This window comes from Eucyclogobius newberryi, unplaced genomic scaffold, assembly GCF_026437365.1.
Source record: "Eucyclogobius newberryi isolate DKJ021-1_F unplaced genomic scaffold, fEucNew1.0.hap1 SCAF_14, whole genome shotgun sequence".
NCBI lineage: Eukaryota > Metazoa > Chordata > Actinopteri > Gobiiformes > Gobiidae > Eucyclogobius > Eucyclogobius newberryi.
Window position 1 is genome coordinate 24023008 of NW_027315768.1, and position 22808 is coordinate 24045815.

General features: G+C 40.2%; 1 protein-coding gene across 12 annotated transcripts in view; it reads right to left on the bottom strand.

Moving 5' to 3' along the window:
- map2 (microtubule-associated protein 2) overlaps window positions 1-22808 on the bottom strand; it is a 68846-nt gene that overhangs the window by 5665 nt on the left and 40373 nt on the right. For 3 of the 12 annotated variants that reach the window (XM_072445084.1, XM_072445086.1, XM_072445085.1), the window contains 13 exons: window positions 17697-17786; window positions 17480-17554; window positions 16015-16230; window positions 14899-15189; window positions 10838-13639; window positions 10301-10543; window positions 9607-9744; window positions 7610-7671; window positions 6042-6155; window positions 5470-5605; window positions 5340-5393; window positions 4331-4626; window positions 757-849 (listed from right to left, as the gene is read on the bottom strand). In XM_072445084.1, coding sequence (XP_072301185.1) covers window positions 757-849; window positions 4331-4626; window positions 5340-5393; window positions 5470-5605; window positions 6042-6155; window positions 7610-7671; window positions 9607-9744; window positions 10301-10543; window positions 10838-13639; window positions 14899-15189; window positions 16015-16230; window positions 17480-17554; window positions 17697-17786 — 4610 coding nt within the window. Of the gene's footprint in view, window positions 1-756; window positions 850-4330; window positions 4627-5339; window positions 5394-5469; window positions 5606-6041; window positions 6156-7609; window positions 7672-9606; window positions 9745-10300; window positions 10544-10837; window positions 13640-14135; window positions 14170-14898; window positions 15190-16014; window positions 16231-17479; window positions 17555-17696; window positions 17787-20591; window positions 20727-22808 lie in introns of those variants that run through there. The other 9 variants (XM_072445090.1, XM_072445087.1, XM_072445091.1 and 6 more) reach the window with 8 other exon arrangements.

A 22808-nucleotide genomic window follows, 5' to 3' on the forward strand; every position in this document is an offset into this window, starting at 1 on the left:
TCTCCCATTGGCTGTAGCTGGTTGCCATTGGTAACCCTCCTGTCTTAACTTGTAAATGCACAACCCCCACGATAATTCACTAATGTGCATCCATGAGAAGTTTTATAATTGCTTTATCAGTATCGAGCCATTGCACAACATTTTGATGTTGCGATAATGGAAATCAGTCATTTCAGAGCATAAAACAATCTCTTATGAAACTGGCTGCAGTGGAAACTGGAAGTAATTCATTTTGACTTTTGTTGCTTGCCGCAGTGGTCTAAAGGTGTATTTTGATTTGGAATTTAATAAACATCGGTCTTCAGACACAAGTGAAACATCTAACCAAACAGAATTCACTGAGAACAAACGTAACATTGATTTATCCGTAATTACAAAAATATTGGGCAAGTTGTTGATGTTGGCATTTGGTGTTTTGGTTCTCAAGACAATTATCCAATCAAAAACTCAGAATCAAAACACACACTGGTCTTTCACTGGTCGCCAGTTCAAACACCTGACTCCTGTTGGACCTAAAAGGACTCTCTCTGATCCGAATCATCACTCCCAAAATCCTCCTTTTAATAGACATCATGCAAAACCAACATGTCAAACTACTTCTCTTTGAAAGTGAAAACCAAAGCAAAGGCAGCGGTGTGGGTCTTAGCTGTGAAAATTAAAGATAAAATGCATGAAAGAAATGATGGGGATTGTACAGGGACAACACGCACATCAAAACCACACAAAAACAAAGCGCTTTGGCACAAGAAGACTCACATGTCTACCTCCTGCTGTGAAGCCCCTCCTGTCCAACGAGCCACACCTAGACTGAACATGGCTATAGTCCAGCTTTACACTGGGAATGAGGACCTGCGGTGAGGAGGTGAGCAGTGAGAAATACCGGGGCTGTACGTGTCTAATCAACATTGTGATAGAGAGGCAGAGCTACAACCAACATGTACAAATGTCAGCAACACCTCATATTTCAAAATGTTCATGCTTCAGGACAGAAACATATCAATATCTTTCGACAGGTTCACAACAGGATCCCCATCGAGCTGGAGGACAGGTCATAACTGTGAGACTGCAGAGTTAATATCTCTGTGACGTCTTCTCTGTCAGCGGAAATATATATTTTTCACAATAGCTTCAGAAAGTGGTGCCATTATGCAACACCAAAGACATGATTGTTGTCAGAGTTCATTTGTGCATCATAAATTCTACAATTATGACTGTGACTTATGGCCAATCAAACATGAACAAGACCTCTATCGATTTTGTAATTTACAATGCAATAATTCTGCAGTGACTTTTAATCATAGTAATCTTCAAACTGTTGGGCCCAGTACATGTAATTATTGTCAGTAGCTGCATGTATTTTTCATTTGGCGTTTGGTGAGTGGTCTGTCTCTTAGCAACTCTGTGTCTTAAACAGTGGGCTACACCAATTTGATTTTAAAGCCAACTTTAAATGCTTATGCAAATTGGCTTTTCTGCCATCGCATAAACACATTTTAAAGCGTGGAACGGTACAAAAGTTATCCGCTTCTCAATTCTTCAATGCATCCTATTCCATCACTATTATGTTATGATTTACCACAGAGGAGCAAAGACCCAATATAACATGCTCCAAAGTCAAGATGCAACAAAATGCATCTACTTGCAAAATGCAAGTGAAAGCAACCCAAATGGGAGATCATTAGTTCAAAACCCAGGGAAGAGAGACAGTAGCTGTGCCTTAATGAGCAGAGAGCAGGAGTGAAGCAGCAGAGAAACAGTAAAACACAGAGGGTCAAATCTGCTGAGCACATCAAGCTTTAGATGTTACATAAACTACACAGACACACATTTAGCACGGCCAGGATTACTACAGTACAGAGGGTGTCACTTTCGGGGGGAGGTTCTGCCTCTTGTTTGTCTCCATGACGATGTTATTGCTAGAATCTTCCACAGTATGTTTGTGGCCTACTCTATCCTGATTTCTTTTTGCCAAAAATAACTTGAAAATAACAAATTCAAAATTAAAATGAATTAATTAATTGTGAATGGCCTGGCCTATTATTTAATGTATAATTTGAGGCATTGTACTAGAGTTAGTCTTTAGCTAATAATATAATATATAATACACATCGGCAGTCCTCTGCAGGGAGAAGGACAGTTCACAGATATAATAAAATCGAGCCCACCCTTCCTCATTCAGAGACGGACACACACATTCATAAAGAGCCAGCACCATTGGGGCGTAGGGTCTAAAGTGACTAACGGTTACAGATTGTAACACATGACTTCATGGAGCACAGTCCAGTGTAGTGGCCTTCACTGAGAAAAAACAGAGTCCAAAAGTGGAGTGAGGGAAAGGTACGGCGCAGTCGTGCAGAGAGGCTGTTCTGCATTTGTAGTGTAATAACTCAGAAAACGTCAGGAGCTATTTTGAACACCAGGCTCAGATTTGAAAAGAGTCTAAAATGATTTAAAAAAAAACTCAAAAAAATGATTCACCAAAAGTTACAATGATAATACATTAGACTTTCATCATCAAAAATCTTTGACAATCCTTTCCTTCTTAATAACAATTTCATCAGTTGAATTTTTTTTAACTTGTATAACAGAATGTGGAGCATTCCAGGCTAAGCAATCGCATCTCTGTGGAAACAAGCAAGCAAGATGCCAAACAAGTGATATTTCGGTCATTATTATTACAAAAGGAACGAATTGAGAGCTTAGTTTAAGGTAATCAATGCGTATAATAAAAATGTTTTATGTATTGATAAATGCAAAAAGAAAAACATGAAGTACTGTAGTACTGTATGTTAGTGTTTGCACATGCTCATAGTAAAATAACAAGGTGTGTGAACCCATGGCTTGTACGTGTGATGAAGCCCCCACAAGGCCACCCTGGTCTGAGTGGCCCTGGACACCGATGTATGAAGATTTACAGCCGCGTAGTTAAACTAAAACCAGAAGATTCAAACGTTGTTAAGTTGTTTTTGGATACTCTGAGGCATGTGAGTAAAACCTTATGTTCAAGATGCTATTTTAAAACACAGCTTGAACTATAAACTTTAGAGACCCTGGAGTTATTTTATGGGAAACTCAACCTATGATGAGATACTATTACCAGCAAAGCATGAAAATAGAGTAGTGGGTGCATGGTGGCAGAGCGGTTAGCGCTTTCCCCCAAGAACTAGACGAACCAACATCACATGATCTCTCTGGGTGGAGTCTGAATGTCCTTCCCGTGTTACCGTAGGTTCTCTCCGGATTCTCCAGCTTCCTCTCACCGTCCAAAGACAGTGAATGAATGCTTAAGGCCCAAAGTCACTGGCTCCAGTTACCCACGACCCCAAACTGAACCAAGGGTGCTTGTAAGGTAGAAAATTAATAAATGAATAGAGGAGCAGCAAAAACTACAGAAACACCCAATATTTTGCACAATAACAGAATTAGAAAGTACCTTTAAAACACGGGGTAAATGTGCATAATATAATACTTATTCAAACATTGAGATTACAAGGTCTTATTACATAAAACGTCACAAAATGTTAAATGGTTGGTCTAAGAAATGTGCTTTAGAAAAACGGCTTGCAATCATAACTTATCTTGCCCCTGTTACTCTTAAATTAATCATTGACAATAGTTTTAGTTATCAATTTGAAACTAAACAATTTCAGAATCCAGCCATTTTATTATAAGAGAAGGTTAAGCCCCTTTCTACTTGTATACTACAATGTGTTATTTCTCTCTTTTTTATCTTACCTTTTTATTTTTAACAGTTAACAGCTTTCCTTGTATTTCTTTTAACAAAAATACAAGAAAAGCAACTGCCTCACCACTATCTCAAACAACTTTTCTGTATTGCAAGTTATTTTTATTCAAACTGCTGCTAGGTTGAGTGGTTTATAGGTATGTTTGTGTGATTCAAAGAACATTTTGTCAGACTTTCAATATTTTTATCAGGGAAAAAAAGCAGACATATGTCATTGATTAAGAAATGTGTCATTGAAAACAACTAACAACACAGATATTATAATAACACATTCGAGTCAGCGATTATTTTATTGTTTTTAGTCCACTAGTCAAACTAGAATTTCCACTGAACACTGAGACTTATTAAATGCATTATTCACCAAATGAAAGCGGAAAATGAAGACTTAAGGCTTATAAATAGAAAATGTTCAGTCTTTTTTGACATTTTGATGTAACAACTCCACTGTCTTTGTTTAAAAAAGTTGTATATTTGTATGTATTTTAGATTTTGTATAGTCCAGATGACAATTACAATAATCAAAACACGAGTATGATTGTTTTCTTAGTGGATTAATTGTTGCGGCCCTCGACTCAATAGTCTTACCTGTCCTCCTTTAGGCTGGTACTTGATATTCCCTGTAGACCCAATCTTGGACTTGACGTTTTTGTAGTCGGGCAGCGGTTCACTGATGATCCGGAGCTGTTTGGGCGTCGTAGCGGGAGATTTGGGTGGGGTGCGGACCACGGCCACCTTCCTCTCGTGGGAGATGAGGCTGAGGGAGCGAGGGGTCCTGGAGGAGGAGTAGCTGGGAGGAGTACACGGGGTGACGGCTGTGGAGCCGGGGGTCCGGGGTGTGGAGTGACCGCTACGGGCTGAACGGGAGCGCATTGTCTGTGTGACTAGACACAGGGGAATATGTTAAACATTTAAACCACAAAGAATAGATCGGATTCATGTGATGTCATTACCTTCTAAACTACCCATAGTTTAAAAGATAGTGTAGTTTAATGGATTATTATGGTAAATATCTCAATAATTACTGAGCCTAGCCACATGTAACAAAAGTTTAACACCTATTCTGTCAGGTCAAGATGAATTTTTGGTTTTTCTATTTTCTTTAATTGAATCTTCAATTAATTAATTAATCAAGGGTGCTTCACTACATAAAGTTAGTGAATAAATCCGAAATTAAAGATGAACTAGATTTAGACTAAACAAGGACTAGAACAGGACCAAAGCAGTTTTATCAGTTCTTTTGTTTGTTTCATTTGTAAAAGAATAAATAAACCTAATATGGCGCGCGCACACACAAAAAATATGAGTCAAAAACCCATGAATCCTGCCCTCTATCCGACATTATGGCATCATATTCTAAAACTGTGAGTGCACCTGTGATTTAAACAGCATAACACACCTGTCACGAATATAAATGGTTAAATATTTGTCATGAAAATACCATATATTGTACAGATATCAAATAGACAGGCTCAGTCCGAAATCTACGAGAGGCAGAAAGGACAAAAGCATATTCAATGTATTTAGTAACCATGACTTCAAACTTATTGGAATATTAAACCAACAAATAACGCGTAAAATGAACCCCAGTTTTTACCTGTCATAGGGGCCCGTCCAGTCCTAAACTCTGCACTCATCTCAGTTTGAAAAGCTAAGCCAAGGAGAAAAGAAGATTTAGTAAAAAAAAGGCTACAGCTGACAATCATGTGTGAGTATATTGGTCTTACACGTAGGTCTACGAGGGGCTGTGGAGCCAGAGCTGGTGATGGAGGTGGAACTGTCCTCGGGATCTTGGTGAACGCGGCGTGTCCATGTGGCTGTGGGCCGAGCGTATCTCCTGATGGGGCTTCGAGACCCTCCGTCCTGCGTGGAAACATACATTTATGCGCTACTGCTATGCACAATGTAGTATCAATAACGTAGTATCAATAAGTTATTAGGGATGTAACAAACACACTTAAGCGTTTAATATTTGTAATAACCTATACACTATGTGATATTATACAGAAATGTTACAAAAAGGCTCTCTAAAAAAGAACTTTGAACATTATTATTTTTAAAACATACTAAAAAAGAGTTTATACAGAAATATGTTTTACAGGCAGCGCTTAAACAGAGAAAATGATCAGGGTGGATTTAATTTATTTTACTTTTTACCCATAGTGCTGCGCAAAACCAAGCATTTTAGACCCATGCTTTTAACAATACATTACAAAGTTCCCCAGTAATTATGTGATACTTGACATTGTAAATACTGTTACATCCATTATAATGACATTGTTCTTCATGTTTAACATACCTTGACTACGAGGTTGTATAAAAATAGGTAAGGTTTAGTGGAGGTTGCTCTATCTAAAGTGGCAGCTGGTCTGGACATGGAGGTGGGGATCTTTGTTAGTGGTGAACGATGGCACTAAGATGGAGTCAGTCCCAGTGAGAAAGACAAAACACAAGACACAAAGTGACAAAACTGACATGCACAAGGACAAAATCTGATCTGAACATCACAAATCAGATCCATGAATCAACACACTCCATGTACATAAGTTAAAGGTGCACTGCCAAAGAAGTGCACTCTTCTGGTGGGGGGGTTTAACACCTGCTTGACTCCATGGACATGTTATTGCTTTGCCTGGAATGCTCCACAGTAGTGCATTAAGCGTATCTCTATCTTAATTAGTTACACGTCTTTCAAATGCTAGAGAAACAAAGCATTCTCATGGTGAGTAGGCTCGCCTCTCCACAGATCTGATCTGTAAAAATCTTTTAAACAATGCTGTGGAACATAACAACAACATATCTATAAAGACAAGCAGGTGATGAACCCCCAAACAGAAAAGTTACATAATCCACCTTTAAATAATGACACATAAATAATTTGTATTATTTGACGGAAAGAACATCTTTAAAGGCGAGACATGAGCAACAAAGATGTGGGGAAACATCATTCAAAGCCATCCAACTCATTGATATCAAAGAGTTACCAATGAATCAAATGAATGAAACTTTTTTATGACACTCAAAAAGCTGCATTACTTTCAAACTGAGAAAGGAGTAAGTAAGTATTCAAATCTATCTAATTCATTCCAAGCTCTCACAGTTCCTTTGACACATTGCTCATATTCACATGCACACATTTGTGGGCGTGTGATGAGCTCTAGAACTGTTCTTTTTAAGTCATGCGTGAAATCCACTCCAAGACCGAGCGGTACAACGAGCTAAATTTAAATTCTTAAGTTGTTTATGTTTCTGTGAGTGATTTTATGAGACAATGAACTTGTAGATTTGTAACGTGTTGGTGTTTTATTTTTGGTGGTAGACTTATATTTTGCTGTTCACTGTGGAATGTTTCTTATGTAATTCAATGGAAAAATAAATGTAAATAATGAGTGCTTTTATGAAACTTCCACAGTATACTTTGCACTTACAATAGGCCATGACATTTAATATATGCGGAGACTTATTATTTCAGACTCAATGGCAGCCATTACTGCAATGGCAAAGTGAGATGAAGTCACGACCACAGCCACAGGAGAAATGTCACAGGCGAGCGAACACCCACGCAGAAAAGACTATTCAAATGGATGTGTCTTGTGTAAAAAGCCCACTATAAAAGCTCCAAAACAACAAACCAAAGCCAAAAAGCGTGATCAGCCTACACAACATGGAGTAAACAGAAAAACAGAAGGACTAATACAAAAACTAATCCATTTTGAAAACATCATGATGACATCTACTGTATTTCTATGTCTATGTTACAGGTAATTATTAGGGTTTTGGGGTATTTTTACGTTTTAAAATTGTGCGTCATGGTTTGCTTGTTAGTTTGTGAGTTGTGCAGACTAAAGTGATGATGTTGTTACTCACCGATGCTCTGTCTCGTGACTGTCTGGCAACACTGAGAGGCTGGCGTCCGTCTGGTAACGTTTCTGAAGAGTAAAAATGTAAAGTGAGAAACATTAGATAAACATCCCCCAAAGCGTATTTTTTCTTGGTTACATCCTGTCTGAAATGTTCCCCTTTGAACTAACATTGTGGGAGACATTCAAGTAAGTTATTATAATTTTTCTCATTGTTTTGGTTTATTTTATGCACTAAAAAAGAATAAAATTACATGCTATTCAGACTATCACTACTAATGCTGCTTTTTTTTGTTTTTTTCAACTTCTGTTTCGGTAAAAACTATTGTAACAAAAATGCCATACTCCCATAATGGGGAGTTTAAATTCATATTATGCTTTTAATTAAAAACTTAACATTTCCAAAAAGGAGGTGCTTTGGGGAGGTGGCTGATGCCCCTTTGAGACGACTGTTGTGTGGAGATTTGGCAGGATATCACAGAGAAAGAAGGGTTCAGTATTACATAAGACAACCTTGGAAAACAAGCTAATTAGGGCGCTGCAGCAGGAGCAGTATACAGTATATTCATCACATACAGAGCGGGGGGCGTTGTGGGGAAAAATGAAAATGAGGACAAAATGCCTGTAGGACAGAGGGGCCATTACCATTACATCGTCACGTCCTAACAACAAAACCTTGGAATCACCAGTTTCCTAGCAACCGGCGGCTGTGAAAAGCGGAGTGGATTTGTTACTGTCGAAGATCAGGAGGTCACGACTATAAACTCCTGAGTTTATAGATTTTACAGCTGGAAATATGTGTTTGGACATGTGTGATAAAGACAGGAAGGCTCCTCCCAATGGGCGGGTCTTACCACAGAACAGTATTAATATCGGAGTTCTCGACCTAAATTCTGTTATTGACAATGACTCTTGGATGAGAGTCGAAACGTCTATTTTTTCAAACTGAGTCCAGATGACTACAGCTGAAGCTTTTTCTACTATGTGATAAAGACAAGGATAAACTAAGAGAAGATGCTTTCGAATTTCTTCTTAAATGGTATTGACTTGAAAGAACACATATCATACATTGTTTGCATTGTTATTGGCTTTTATACATGCTCTTGACTTCTTCTGCTTTGGCATCTCATATTTAAGAACTTAAAATATTGTATATACTGAAGGCATACTGGTACTTTGTTTCCTGTGAGGTGTTCGCTCATATGAAGTTGTGTTAGTAATTCCATCTACTGGCAGCAGAGGGAATTACAAAGGAGAAATAAACAAACCTATCATTATTATTTGTTTTAATCATAGCATATTTATATAGCCCTTTTCTACCTAGGCAATGTGGGTGAAGTGTCACGGCCTAATGACACAACAACATTTCCTCTAGCGCTCCACTGTGGCACCTGGTGTTCCAGCGATACTGACCAGGCCCTGTCCTGCTTAGCTTCCAAGAACTGATGAGTTCAGGCATTGGAAAGCAGGTATGACCACTAATGTAAGATCGCAGTTGTAATGAACTGTAATGACTTGACGGCAGGAACGCTCAGAATGAGTCTGACAATGGACAATGAGACGGCGCAGGAGACCCTCAGAGCTCCAACAATGATGCCACAAATCAGATACATTTGGAAGTGTTTTTGGAGGCTTAGAGGGGACAAACACTAAACAGAATTGATCAAACAGGCATGAATGAAGATAAATAAAACATAAAACAGCAGGGATGTTTTTGGTGAGGGAACATTATATAATAAAGCTCAAAAAGAGTCTTATTTGCATTATATGTGTCCTCTAAATAAAATAGGAACGTTGTAAGGGCAAAAAAAATATCTCAAAAAACAAATGATTAAAAAAAAGTACTGCAATGACTAGAAAACAAAAACTACAGTCCAGGGCAAACAAAACAAGACAGATGTGTAACCAAACAGAGGGTGACAGTGAAGGTGAGACAGGACTGACTCAGAGGCTGACTGGCCCACACACAGCACAGGGACAGGACAGGGGCAGGACATGGTTCACCTGTGGTTCTCCTCCTGGGACACGAGTGATGCTGAACGGGACGGGTCTGACGCACAGCTGCCCTCAGTGGAGTCCGCCGGGCTGGAGAGTGAGTCTGAACTTCAGCTTTTTTGGTCATCTCTGTCTTCTTTACAAGCGCTGAGATAAACAATATAACGATCATGAGCAGGATTGTTGAATGCATCTCAGCATGACATATCAAACTAAATGTCACCACTCTATTATTATGACTGTAGAGTGAAGGTGAGCAGATAAATATCAATAGTATTATGAATGCTATTTTAAAGGTATGCAAAGTTTTAATATTAACTATATACTTAACATATTATGTATAAAATGGGGCAAAAAGAGTGTAAGATGTATTTCAAAAATGATAATGTCAACTTCCAACGTGATACACTGAAAAAGAAAAAAACATTTTGAATTTATTTAAAGTGAGCAAAATAATATTTTCTTTAACAAAAATATACTCAAATAAAGGTAAATATTACTTACTTCAAGCAGTTATTATCTCATTATCTTATGTTTTCATTTTGCCTTTTTGTGTGTATTTTTTTTCCGTCATTCCACATTTGTCAGATACTTAAACCCAACTTATAAATGCAAAAATATGTTTTAACACAATTAATCTAATATTTGTCTAACTAAACAATAGTTGCCATGATACTCCAGAAAAAAAATCAAAGTCTGAAACCTTTCTTCTTCTTGACCTCCTCTCTTGGGACATAGGTAGGTTCCTTGCGGACAGGTTTTCGCTCTGGGGTGGAGATGCGGCCTTTGGGTCTCATGGTCTTGGTTTTGGTTTTGACTTGTTTTTCCTGTTTCTCTGTCTTCTTCTCCAGTAATGGTTTCTTCTGGACCCCTGCCCGCTGTTTGACTGGAGTCTGGACATTAGGCAGAGGCTCAATCTGTTCAGTGGCCATGCTTTTGTCATCATCTGCAAAACATGAGACAAAAAAAAACAAGGTTGGAGTATTTATTTATTAGTTTTTGACAAAATAATTGAGAATTTTCAGAAAGGACAATAGTTTAAGCTAGCAATGAACTACAAACAAAATAAGAAGTATTGCATTGTAAAATGACCGTTTTATTTCTCTGTCACTATAAATGTTATGCTGTGGTTTGGCCATACAAGTGAAATCCCTTGTGTATACATTGTTTAACAAATATAAATAATAAATAGCTGAGATGTGCAGATAATTACATTCTGTTTAATTATACATAACCTCACCTTGAGTATCCACCCAGGAGCTATCCAGTATCGAGTCATCCATAGTAGTCTCATCTCTGTCATAACTCTCTGTTGGCTCTTCTGTTTCCACCGTCTCCTTCTCTGGACAGGCTGGGGTCTCGGGCACCTCACACACCTCCTCCACACTACCGCCCTCCAGCTCTGCCTCTTGTGCTATCTCCACCTCCTCTTCTTCCTCCTCATGAGCTCCCGCCGCCGTCGCCGTCGCCAGTGTCTCGATGGGTGCTGAAAAACGGACACTGTGGCCTGGCTCTTCAGCCTTGTCGATAGTCTGTACCACGGTGATAAAATCATCCTCTACTGTCACAACTGACTCAATGGCGGCGTGTTTCTCGGGGACGTCCTTCATCAGACCCTCTCCCGTCTCGGCCTGTCTGGCTTTCTCAGCTTCTTCCATTCCCAGCTGGGCCAATCGCTCTTTTTCTATTAACTCTTTGGCCAGTTTTTCTTGTTCCTCCTTTTCCCTTTTCTCTTTCTCTTCCTTCTCTTTTTGCTCTCTTTCCTCTTTCTCTAGTCTCTCTTTCTCCTCCTTTTCTTTCCTTTCTCTCTCCTTTCTCTCTCTCTCCTCCCGCTCACATCTTTCCTTCTCCTCCTTCTCTTTTCTCTCTCGTTCCTCTTTCTCTATTCTCTCTTTCTCCTCCTTTTCTTTCCTTTCTCTTTCCTCCCTCTCTTTCCTCTCGCTCTCCTCCCTCTCTTGCTCTCTCTTCTCTCTCTCAGCCTTTTCTCTTAACTCCAATTCCTCTCTTTCTTTCATCTCTCTCTCCAACCTTATCTTCTCCTCCCTTGCTTTCTCTTCCTGTAACTTCCTCTCCGCTTCTTGTTTTTCGCTGGCTTCTCTCAATTTCTTAGCTTCTTCCTCTTTCAATTTCTTTTCTTCTTCTTCCTTTAACTTCCTTTCTGCTTCTTCTCTCTCCCTCTCCTCTTTCAGTTTGCGTTCGGTCTCCTCCTTCTCTTCTTTTGTGGGAGAAGGTGACCTCTTGGGCGACCCATACAATTCCTTTTGCTTCATCTTAGACGGCGACAGCACTGGAGATAGTAGTTTGTCGTCATCAATGTTGCTGTCAACAGAAGACGCTGGTGAAGGTTTGACTGGCCTCGCGATACGATCCTTGGCCGCTCCTGTTAGCTGGTAAACATCTTCAGCATCTAATTCTTCATAAGCTTCTTGATGGACTAATTTCACCTTTTCTCTAAGCTCTTGCAGCTCTCTCTCCTCTTCCATACTCAAGGGCCGGTCCTCCATTTCCAATTTGCGTATCTGCCTTTCGTAATCGGCAATTTCTGTTTCTGACACTGATCCTTGGCGGCTGGCTTGTTGATCACTTTCGCTTTCAGTTCTACCACCTTCTTCAAGAGTTACGGTAACAGTTGGCGTTACAAAGGACTCTGTTTGTTTTTCGGGCAAAAGGGTTTCAACAGTTTCATCTTTAACTTGATCTTGGCTTGAGTCTTTTCTTTCCTTCTTGTCCTTGGCTTCAAAGGTATCACCACTCTCAGTAGGTTGACCCTTATCTTCCAAAGATGTATCTCTAACTGCCATTTTCCTTACTTGCTCACTCATTTTCTCCTCCAGCATAGTCGGGCTAAAAACTTGCCCTGAATTATCCATCGAGCTAAAAACATCAGCAGGAGATGGCATTGGTCCTGAATATTCGCTAAAAACACAATATCCCATCTCTTCTAGTTGGCTATCACTCTTTCTTGGACTCAGCTGACCTGAAATCATGCTAGCCATTGGGTCATCTAAAGCAGGGGCCTCACATTGTAAAGACTTTTTCCTGTTTGTGTCTGGTTCGGTACTGTCTGAAGCAACTCTAGAACGGTTACCAGAAAGGTCCAACATTTCGGGTAAATCTTGTGCCATCACGCCACCATTTTTGGGAACGGTCTTAGTTGGTTCTGGTGATTGAGGGGACTCTGGCTCGGAGCTGGACTTCGAGTGGGGTGTGATATTTTTTGGAGGTGACGACGACTCGGTAATAGAAGATGTGGTTTCCATGATGAGAGGAGAACAGATTGGCGTCTTTTCTACAGCTGGAGTAGTGACAGGAAGGTAGTCTGCTGATTCATCCAGACTGCCGCTTGTGTAGGACAAGATATCCGACGCTAAAGGGGAGAAGTTTCTAGGCTTATTTGGATCCATTGCACCAATAGTGATATTTAGTGAGTAGCTCCTCTGCTCCAAGGCCAGTTTACCAGGGGAAAGTCGACATTCGTTACTCCTATCAGGCACTGTCATTACTTTTGCATTTTCTTTCGTGGTTTCAGCTTCGCCAAGAGTGCTGTAGCTAATTTCTGGAGCCTGGGTTTCAACTTTCTCATCAGATCTACTTAGTTCATAATAGCCTTCACCTTTATATTGAGGAGATTGGTCTTCATCAATGGCTGATGTCTCAAAATAAGCAGACATGCCAGATCTATCCTTTGCATCAACTTCTTCAACTTTGACTGCCACGGACGAGAATTCAGAAGGTTCGGCGATGCTCGTAAACTCTACCACTTCAACAGATGGTTGCTTTTCAGTCACTGTGATTGGTTCACCAAATGTAGGCTGAAGAGTGAAGGACAGTACACATTCTTTGGCTTTGTTGGAAACATTTGGGGTAACAAAAGCGGGCATGTCCATTGTAGGGCTCTCGGGTACAACTCGTTCACCGGCAAAAAATTCCTGCATCAATGGGGTTTCAAAAGGCTCGTCAGGACGTTTCTCCGATCCAATGCTGTCAGGGCTTATGGAACCACTTTTCTCATCAATCTGTTTGTCTGTCTCCATCTTCAAGGCTGTGAAAAACATATGTAAGTTGGCTGCTCACAAAATATAACAGGCTTTGTACCTGACTTTTTCATGTAGTGGAGTAATATGTTGCAAGAGCAGCTGTTTGCTTCAAAAATCAAACCACTTTTCACCATCTACTGAGCTATTTATCTATTTAATTATATAAATATAAGTGTTTTTATCCATTGCCTATAACCTAAAAGTGTTGGTAGTGCGCTGTTAGCCGGCTATTTGTTAGCAGTGCCAGTCCATTGAAACTCACTGCGGTAAAGAATTAGGATATTAGGAATGTTTTAGAAAAGTAAGACATACGTTTGAACCACTGTCAAACAATGTTTAAAATGAACTTAATCTGTATTTTTTGCTTTGTTTGGAATTGGGGGGAAAAAATCAGGTACAAGGCCTTTAAGTAAACAGCATGCTCCAACTGCAAATTTCTGTTGGTAAAGGACTGCAACAAGCTAGAATCTGGCACAAAGGCAAAGCTTTTGAGAAACTTACAGCCCAATGACATGGCCATCTCAGAAGAACAACGGCGGCGGTTGTGTGGGGTTCACAAAGTCACAAATGGATGTCAACATGGAAATGAATCGGCATGGAGACACTGTGGAGCTGAGCGATGGAAACCAGGCAACATGATTTATTTCAACAATGTATATGCATGCAACTGAACAGAATCTGTCATTCTTTATTATGGAAAATTAGACAAGATCAAATTCCAATTGTAATGAGATTATAGTCAGGTATACCTGGTATACATGTATTTAAATGTACATAAGGTACATTGCATAAAGAATGACATGGAGCTCATGTGGAGGATGAGAGATGATAGCACTAAACATGAGTCAGCCAAAATAGTGTTCGGATCTATTCAACTTCATAATCATATAACAGTGATTCATGTTTAGTAAGGTATGAAAGTGTAACATCAATACTGAGCCAAATGGGGACTTGAGACACCTGGAGCTCACATCTGCCGGCAAAAGCACACTAATATAAGCATCACCTTACTTCATGAAAGCAATATGGCCAGTACACAGAGCAATAGCAAAAAACAAAAGAATTCAAAGCGCAAGAATAATACAGAATCTAGAATAGAATACAGACTAATTTGCCTAACAAGCCTGTGTTGCCTACAGCCGCAGCATAGCGCAGACAAGTTTCTTGCATTCCACCTTACAGAATACATTTTTTTAAACACGTCTTTGCTCCTATATTAGGCATTGTAGAGCATGCATGCAAGGGGGCAGAGGACAGGACACACCTGTGTCTAGGCTTTCCTCGCCCTCTGCTTCTTCCTCCTCCTCCTCCTCCTCCTCCTCTTCCTCCTCTAAGCTTCTGGAGCTCTCTGAGGCAGCACTAACTGCTGCCTCGTCTGCCTCCAGCTCCGGCTCCAGGGCCTCGCCTGCGGTCTCTGCCTGCTCTAAGGGCTCGGGCAGCGGGCTGTCTGGCTCGGGCTCGTCCCCGCTCCACTGCTGCTCATCAAGAGCCTCTGCACTGTCCTCTTCCACCTCCTCCTCCTCGTACTCAGCTGTGAGAGCCTCCATGGTCTCTTCTTCAAGGAACAAGGGGAGAGGGGACACAGTAAGACTTAAGGCAACACAGACTTGGGTTATGGGACAACACAACTCATGATGGATACTTTCAGCTCATCCCAAAGGTTTGTTCACATACTACTGTAAGTACAAAACTAGTGTGTACCTCAAACATGTGACTTTAGACATCAGAAGAGTACCGAAAAAGAGTGATCACTGCACAGGATGTGAACTGGTTTGATTGTGATTTTGCAATTGACTCTAAATTTAAGCATTGACAAGCAAACTTAAGGTAGTAGTTTGATATCGGAATCGATAAATAGAAAATAAACCATAACCTCATATAATTTGTGCTGCGCTAAATCTTGCCTGCTACCAGTGAAAACATACTACTGAAAAGACAACTTAGCTAATTGCTGCCTGGATAGTATTCATATTCTAATGTGCATGGGAATCATGTAGTTTTAAGCCCTGCTGCCTCCCCCTTGCAAGGTCTAATTATATCAGATGAATTGACATTGACTGTTTTCTTGAGGAACATTAGTGCAACATGGGTCGGTGGATTGTGGGTAAACTGTACAGAAGCCACAGGTAGCAATGATTGGTAGTGGCAAAAATAAAAAAGGAAGGTGACAAACATGAAAGTGCTCAGATTTTGAGCAGACAAACACGACACAGACACAAGGCCACAGACAGAGGGACGAAGAGACGAACGGAGAGATGTGAGAACGGGAGGATGAAAAGTTTAAAGGTCATGAAGGAGAGTGGAAAAGGCCGTGAAACCCAGAGATGGAGAGAAAGAGCAGATGAAGGGAGATGGCACAGAGGAACCATGCGTGGTTCACCTTCAATCTGTCTAAAGGCCACGGCCTGCCCAGTGGGGCGAGAACCCGAGTGCGTCCACTCTGGGCTGAACAAGGGGTGCTCATAGTACTCCTCGTCGGAGTGGTAGGGGTCGTCCTCAGGCACGGACACTGAGATGGAGGGGGCGAGGAACTTGCACCTCTCCCGAGAATTTTGGAAGCGTCTGAGAGGGCCTGCCTCCTCCTCATCCCCTACATCTACAACAAGACAGACACAAGGAGAAGAACTGCAGGGAAATCTGACACACGGACTAAAAGAGGAAGAAGAGGGTAAAGGAAATCAAAGACAAGAGGCATGAGGAACAAAAGAGGCAAAAAATGTCCATCTATGAAATAATAAGTCAAAGTAAAATGTAATGTACTAAATCACTGCATGAAATGATTACAGATGTAAATCTGCTTTCATGATAATTTATTATACAATAAAACAATAATATTGCCATAATACTGAAATGTCATATTAGAAGAAACAAAAATGGACATTTTTTGCAGTAAAAGGGAGAATATTTTCTAATAGAAATGTTGAAGAGAGGACAAACGTAAAACATAAAGATCAGTGGGAATGAGGAGGAGAGAGAGGTTTTGACTGAATGTTGACACATACTGGAAAGACACAAACAGGGAGACAATGACAAGTAAAGGAAGGGTGACCGGGCTCTGTGAGAACAGCCAATTTCATCTCTGCACAGTGCAGCACCACAAATTCAAAACCTTAGTCCTAGTTTAACTCAAGAATGTACAGGACTGTAAGACTCCAGAGCAATGGGTACAGGGTCCGATTCTCAACATTACACATACTTCAATCCCCCACAACTAGACAACAAGAGATCACGTCGTTCATTGTTACCACAGCAGAGGCACTAGGGAACCTTATCCTAACAAATTAAAAAAGACAAATACATAGGCTGCACTGGGATTTGGGAAATGTCTTTTTCCAGTAGTATAGCATTTGAAAACACAAAGTAACTATCATGTTTTACATTTACTATCTTCCAACCGTCCAGACTAGTCTCCTGCTGCTTTTATAATAAAGTATAGCTCTACAAACAAACTTAGCTTAGGACAAAGCTTTAAAAAATCTTATTAGCATGCAAAACATGGTATGAAGAATTACCTAATCCCAAAACATTAAAATTACATTTATAGAACTAAATCTGCAGACATTATATTTCCATGAGTAGTGGATGCAGAAACAGACAAACAACAAAGTGATAGTGGATCGACAATACAAAGGTGCAGATGATCATGAAAAGGACGAACATATTTAGAAGTGATGTTTGACAAAAATCTGCTGCTAAACAAATGTGTAGGTCTGTGGCGGAATAGCAATGTGGCTTGCCTCCCCCGTCTAAAAGGAGGGGACTATTTCCAGTTCCCAGTCACGACCTACACTCACAAACAGAGCCAATCTCTGTGTGTTAGCCTAGTACAGTTATCTTTAGCCTACCTTGCTCCAGCGGTCCAAAGTGCTCTGCAGCAGGTGAAGGAGGAGGGGAAGGAGGCAAATTTGTGGCGTCTTCAACTAAAAGGAAGAAAAGCTCTATAAATGCTTAATGCAAAGTTCTATGATTTTTGGGGTGAGTGGAGGCGTTTGACTTGGCTTAAAACCTCATGCATTAATAAGGATAGTATGTCTGGAAGGATTAAACCAGTCTGCAGCTCACCTGACGGCAGCCTTTGACTTTCCTGTTCTCCTTTGAGCACAGCCACGGCCTCGGCAGTCACCTCCTGCACAATCCTCGCTGACACTTGCTCTGTAAAGAAACGCACCACAGTACGATCGTCAACTGCAATTCAAAAATGAGAGACGACGCACTGTAACTATATTTTCACAAGTAATGTCACAGCAAAGTAACAGCAAAGTATTAAAAGACGCCAGGACGTGGTTAAAAATAATATAAAACAATCACCAAAACTTTTCACAGTTCAATTCTGAAATGTATGCTACAATTTGTGAAACATAAAAACATGAGATCGTCGTCTCATCAAAATAGCCTTTGAAGTTTAGTTTATTTAGCATTAATCAAAGAAAACATGCTTGTATCGGAGCTCTCAGCGCTAATTTCCATCTGCAGGCCCTGAGACATACAATACAATGTAATGCATAAAGAAACAAGATTAATTCACCTAGAAAAAACGTTTAATTAAGTATTAGAAGTGATTTACTGTTTTGTGAATTTGATTTGGGAGATTGTCATACCAGATCTAAATCATACACATAATAATCGAGCTGTGACTTAGATTTCACTGTATTTTTTATGTCACTCAGCGGAAACGTGATAACATGCGGTAATTTCTAAAGCCGTGAGGAGCTTCATCTGAAAGCTCAGAGTGTCGCCATAGCAACAAAGAAAAATGCCCCCCAAAAGGTGGCACAGAAGAACAGAACGATTTAACCTTTAGACTTATTGAGTTTTTGTATAGATATTGGTGATGCATAGGCCAGGAAGGTTAGGCTTTATCCAATATTGTTTTGCTCAGTTAACAAGACAGCTCAAGGAGTGTGATAACGTCTGATATTATTTACCACAGAAGACGGATTTAGAAAAATATACTGGTTTAAGAATGGCCACTGAATGTCTCATAATGTTTGCAAGACACTAATATATCTCTGAAGACAATGCTATGTGAGCAAATCAGAAATAATGGCTGTTTTGTTGAGCACATATTCTGCAGTATGGAATGGACAATAATAATAGGCCTACACTAACAATACTGGGAAAGTTTGTTGCCGCATCAGCTAAAGAAACAGTCAGACCGACATAGACCAGGGTTATTTTGCTACATTTGCTGCAGACAAAATGAAGAAATAACTTAACACTTAAGCACTTAATTCATTCTTGGGAACATGACAATTATGATCCGCAACTTAAGGCATTTTAAAAGGTAAACGGATCACTTCTACAATTCTGTTCCCCTGCACAACATTTAGATCATCTGGACACTGCATATCCTTATTGCAACATTCCTTGTTGTTCCCCGCGTACTTCCAGGCTATTGCACCGGATTTGCTTTTTGCTAAGTGAAGATATCTTACACAACAGACTGCACTTGGGCATTAATCTACCTCTTGTTCATATGTTGGTCTGGGTGGTAGCGTGCTCCATTTACTGATGCCGTTTTAAGACCTTACTCTGATCCAACATCAACCCACATACACAAACAAGCTGGCAATTATTTGTGCACACGCTCAAACACACATTTTAGATTTCCATGCTCTGAGGGGACATGACTTACATTCATTTCTTGGAGACTGAACATAACCTTAACATTAAGAATTACTACTTGCCTAACCTTAACAGTTCAAAATCCCAATATTAACATGCTTTCCCCCCGAAACTTAAAGGTGGTATGGACGATTTTTTGGCGATTTGAGAACTCAGGTGGAAGTGCAGATGCCACTCCCCCGTGCGGACTGATACAACACACACATGCGTTTGTTTATTAGCGCAACGGAGCGCATCGCATCTCTCGTCTCCCGTAGATTTCTGTCCACTTCTGCGTCAGCTAGAACTGTCTTTCGCTAGATCTATGCGCTTAGGCACGCGGAAACGTGGGGACGAGCCTGACGCGGCTGCAGGTGAGCGATAGGGGCGTTTTATGATTGATACGTCGCAGGACTAATGATTTATCCACGCCACGAGGAAATATGATAAAAAATTTGCTGAAAAAAATCGTCCATACCACCTTTAACCTTAAACCGCGTTGTCGCGCCCACCCACACACACACACACCCCCACGCACACACACACACACACACACACACACACGTTTCAGTGATGGATGGAAAGCTGTAACAACGTCAAACTTGGTGTTAGGGCAATTTATGGGCTTATTTTCTGTTCCAGGTTGTGTGACTTCTGGATATTGTGCTGTTAACAGAGGGCAGTCTACCATTTGTAAAACATTTAAATTAATGGTTAGTGTGATATTTCAACTTTTCTAAAGAGACGAAAATAAAACCAGTATTTTTTGCAATTAATAAACAAATAGTCTATTTAAATGTTTATTTTAAAATATGAATGAATTCATATTCTGCTTCTTCTCATAAGAGCAGCAGTTGACTGGAGAAAAATATGGGTTTAAATTGGGTACAACCTGGACTGTGGCCAATTTGTACAGGGCTGAAACAGATACCTTAAAATAAATATATTTTGTAGCCATCCAGTATGGGAGAAGCGTCTCAAATGTGAAGGTAAAATGCCCTTGCGCACCCAAAGACAAAGCACCTTTCTGTCCTCCTCACAAACCCAGTCAATGGATTTTGTGTCGTAAAAGCCACATGCAAACACCTACACACATACAAAGTTAGCCCCCTGAAAATCTTTCACCTTGCTTTGGAGCATGGAGCCACTAACGGAGACCAACGCTGTCTGGACGCCTCAGCAATTTCCTGACACGGCTAATGTCACATCCGATTCACTGGATGTCATGGCACGAGAACAAGCACATGCAGCAACAACTGTTTATCTGTACAAATACCGCAAGCGACTAACGTGCAGAAAGAAGACACATATAGTTCTGGGGTGAGGTGAAATTTTGTGTTTTTTTTTTTTTACCTTTTGACAGGCGAATAGTAGCAGAGACGCTCCCCTCTCGAAGCAGCAAAGACATCGACTAAAATCCTGAGTCAGGCGCTAAGAACCAGACTGCCACACACGTTCAGCACGCACACTCACGCTCGCTCGCTGCAGGATTGAGAGGGCACGGAGAGAGTGGAGAGAGTGCCATTTGGTGCGATACCCGGCACCAGTACCCACCACAACCTGCGGAGACAGTGGTCTCCATGGCAACACACTGGCGGGCTGCGGAGTTGTATCCCATTGTTATTCGGAAAGAAACATGCATCAATTGTGAGTGTCTTCTTTTCACAGCACAGTAAATAGAAACGGTGTGATATCTAATGAGGGCGTATCACAGTAATTTTATGTTTCCTATATACAATTGTCAAAATGCAGTTTCTTTGTTGTGACCCTGCTAGCTTTATGTAATTTTCAAGACTCAACAGAAACTGATCATATTCAATGTATAATTATTTTCTTAGTTTTATTAGTTTTATCCCAGTGACGTACATACGCATTTCACTACCTGGAAGAAGGACCAAAACAAATCCTGTACCGATAAAAAATAATCCAGACACAGATCTTGGAGCAAATGATGATATTCACTAAGCTCTGCTCACCTCTGAAGTATCTGCGGGTCCCAGACAAGCCCAGAGCTAATCGCATCTGTTTTTGGACTTTGTAAAGTAAATACACCAAAGCCACTTTCTCAACCTGGTCTGTCATTGCACCAAGAGAACAGCAACACCAGGAAACACAATAACTCCTCCCCTGCGCATCTGCGCAGGACGCCCTATATGCGCGTCTGCTGGTGAGTTTATTTTTTGGACACGTGTCCAGGGCGTCTGCCTTCAAATGTACAGGCGTCCAACTCGGGCGTACAGCGAGCATTTGGACGCCGTGGTCTGACTGCAGCTTTAGAAGTTGCTTTGGCGATAAGTGCAACATAAAACAATGAATAATAACAATATATAATATATAAGCACAATATATAAACTATGATAAAATATGGCATGCATGAAACATAGGTGGTTTATTCATCACCTTTGTTATTAAAGTGACGGGTGATATAAATTAAAAAACACATATCAAGCATTCAAATTATTCAATGACTTAGAAGCGCTTTTTACAACTATCAGAGACCAGAGCGTTAAAGAAGCTTGTAAAGACTAGCATGCTAACTTGAGGGGTGGGCACTTCCTGATTCTCGGATGATAAAATGCTTTATAATGATGCAGACAGAGCACAGCTGTCTCATTCTGACCCTACAAGCTGCTTTTGCAACATAGCAACACAAATTTTGCTCAACCAGATTGACCAAAACTGAGTACATCCACTTGAATTGTGTATGTTATGGAAGACATCATATTCATTAGCAATTTAGCCATGAATTGAACAGCCATTGTGCCATTACAGCAGTGCCTCTGGGAAATCATGCACAGATGAGATAAGCATTCAAGTAATTTGAACCAAATAGAAAACGATTCTTTGGTGATTGGAATTGATCATTTTACCATTTTTAAGATGGTGGCATTAATACTACATTAGTTAAAATGAGGTGTTTGACAAGACAAGACAGACTCATGTACCTGATACATCTTGGGTTTGGAAAGTTTCTAATGCCATCACTTTATATTCATTGTTATTATTTCTCTCACTTGGTGTTTTATCTGTGAGCGTTCTCATCTTTTTATCAGTGTCAAGTGGCATTTTGCACCTGAAGAGCATTTCAAAGACTGTCTGCACAAGTCCTTCTGCTATCCACTCTGTCCTAGTACTTCACCAACACTGCTAAATAACACAGTGTGAAGAAAATGGATTTTAGAGATTACAATTTCTCCTACAAACAATTATCCCCATTCCATCAGCAGTATAATACATAGTTTATTCAATTTATGAAAAACAAGTAGGGCTTAACAGACACACATTCCTATTAATATTGATATTGTTATTGTTATGAGTGAGGTAGATTGAACCGTGTGAACTCTCAGAAAAATAATTTATAATCCAAACCCCATGCTTTTACTGACCTCTTGATCAGAAATCCTCAAACTCGTCATTGACAATTTGAAAAAATATACCGGTATCGAAATTTGATTAAAATTGTATTTACTGCTCAGCTCACTTTAAAAAAAAGTCTAATCAGAGGCTATGTTAGCAAGTGAACATTAGTTTAGTATTTTTTGCATTTCAATGAACAAATTGAATCTTCTT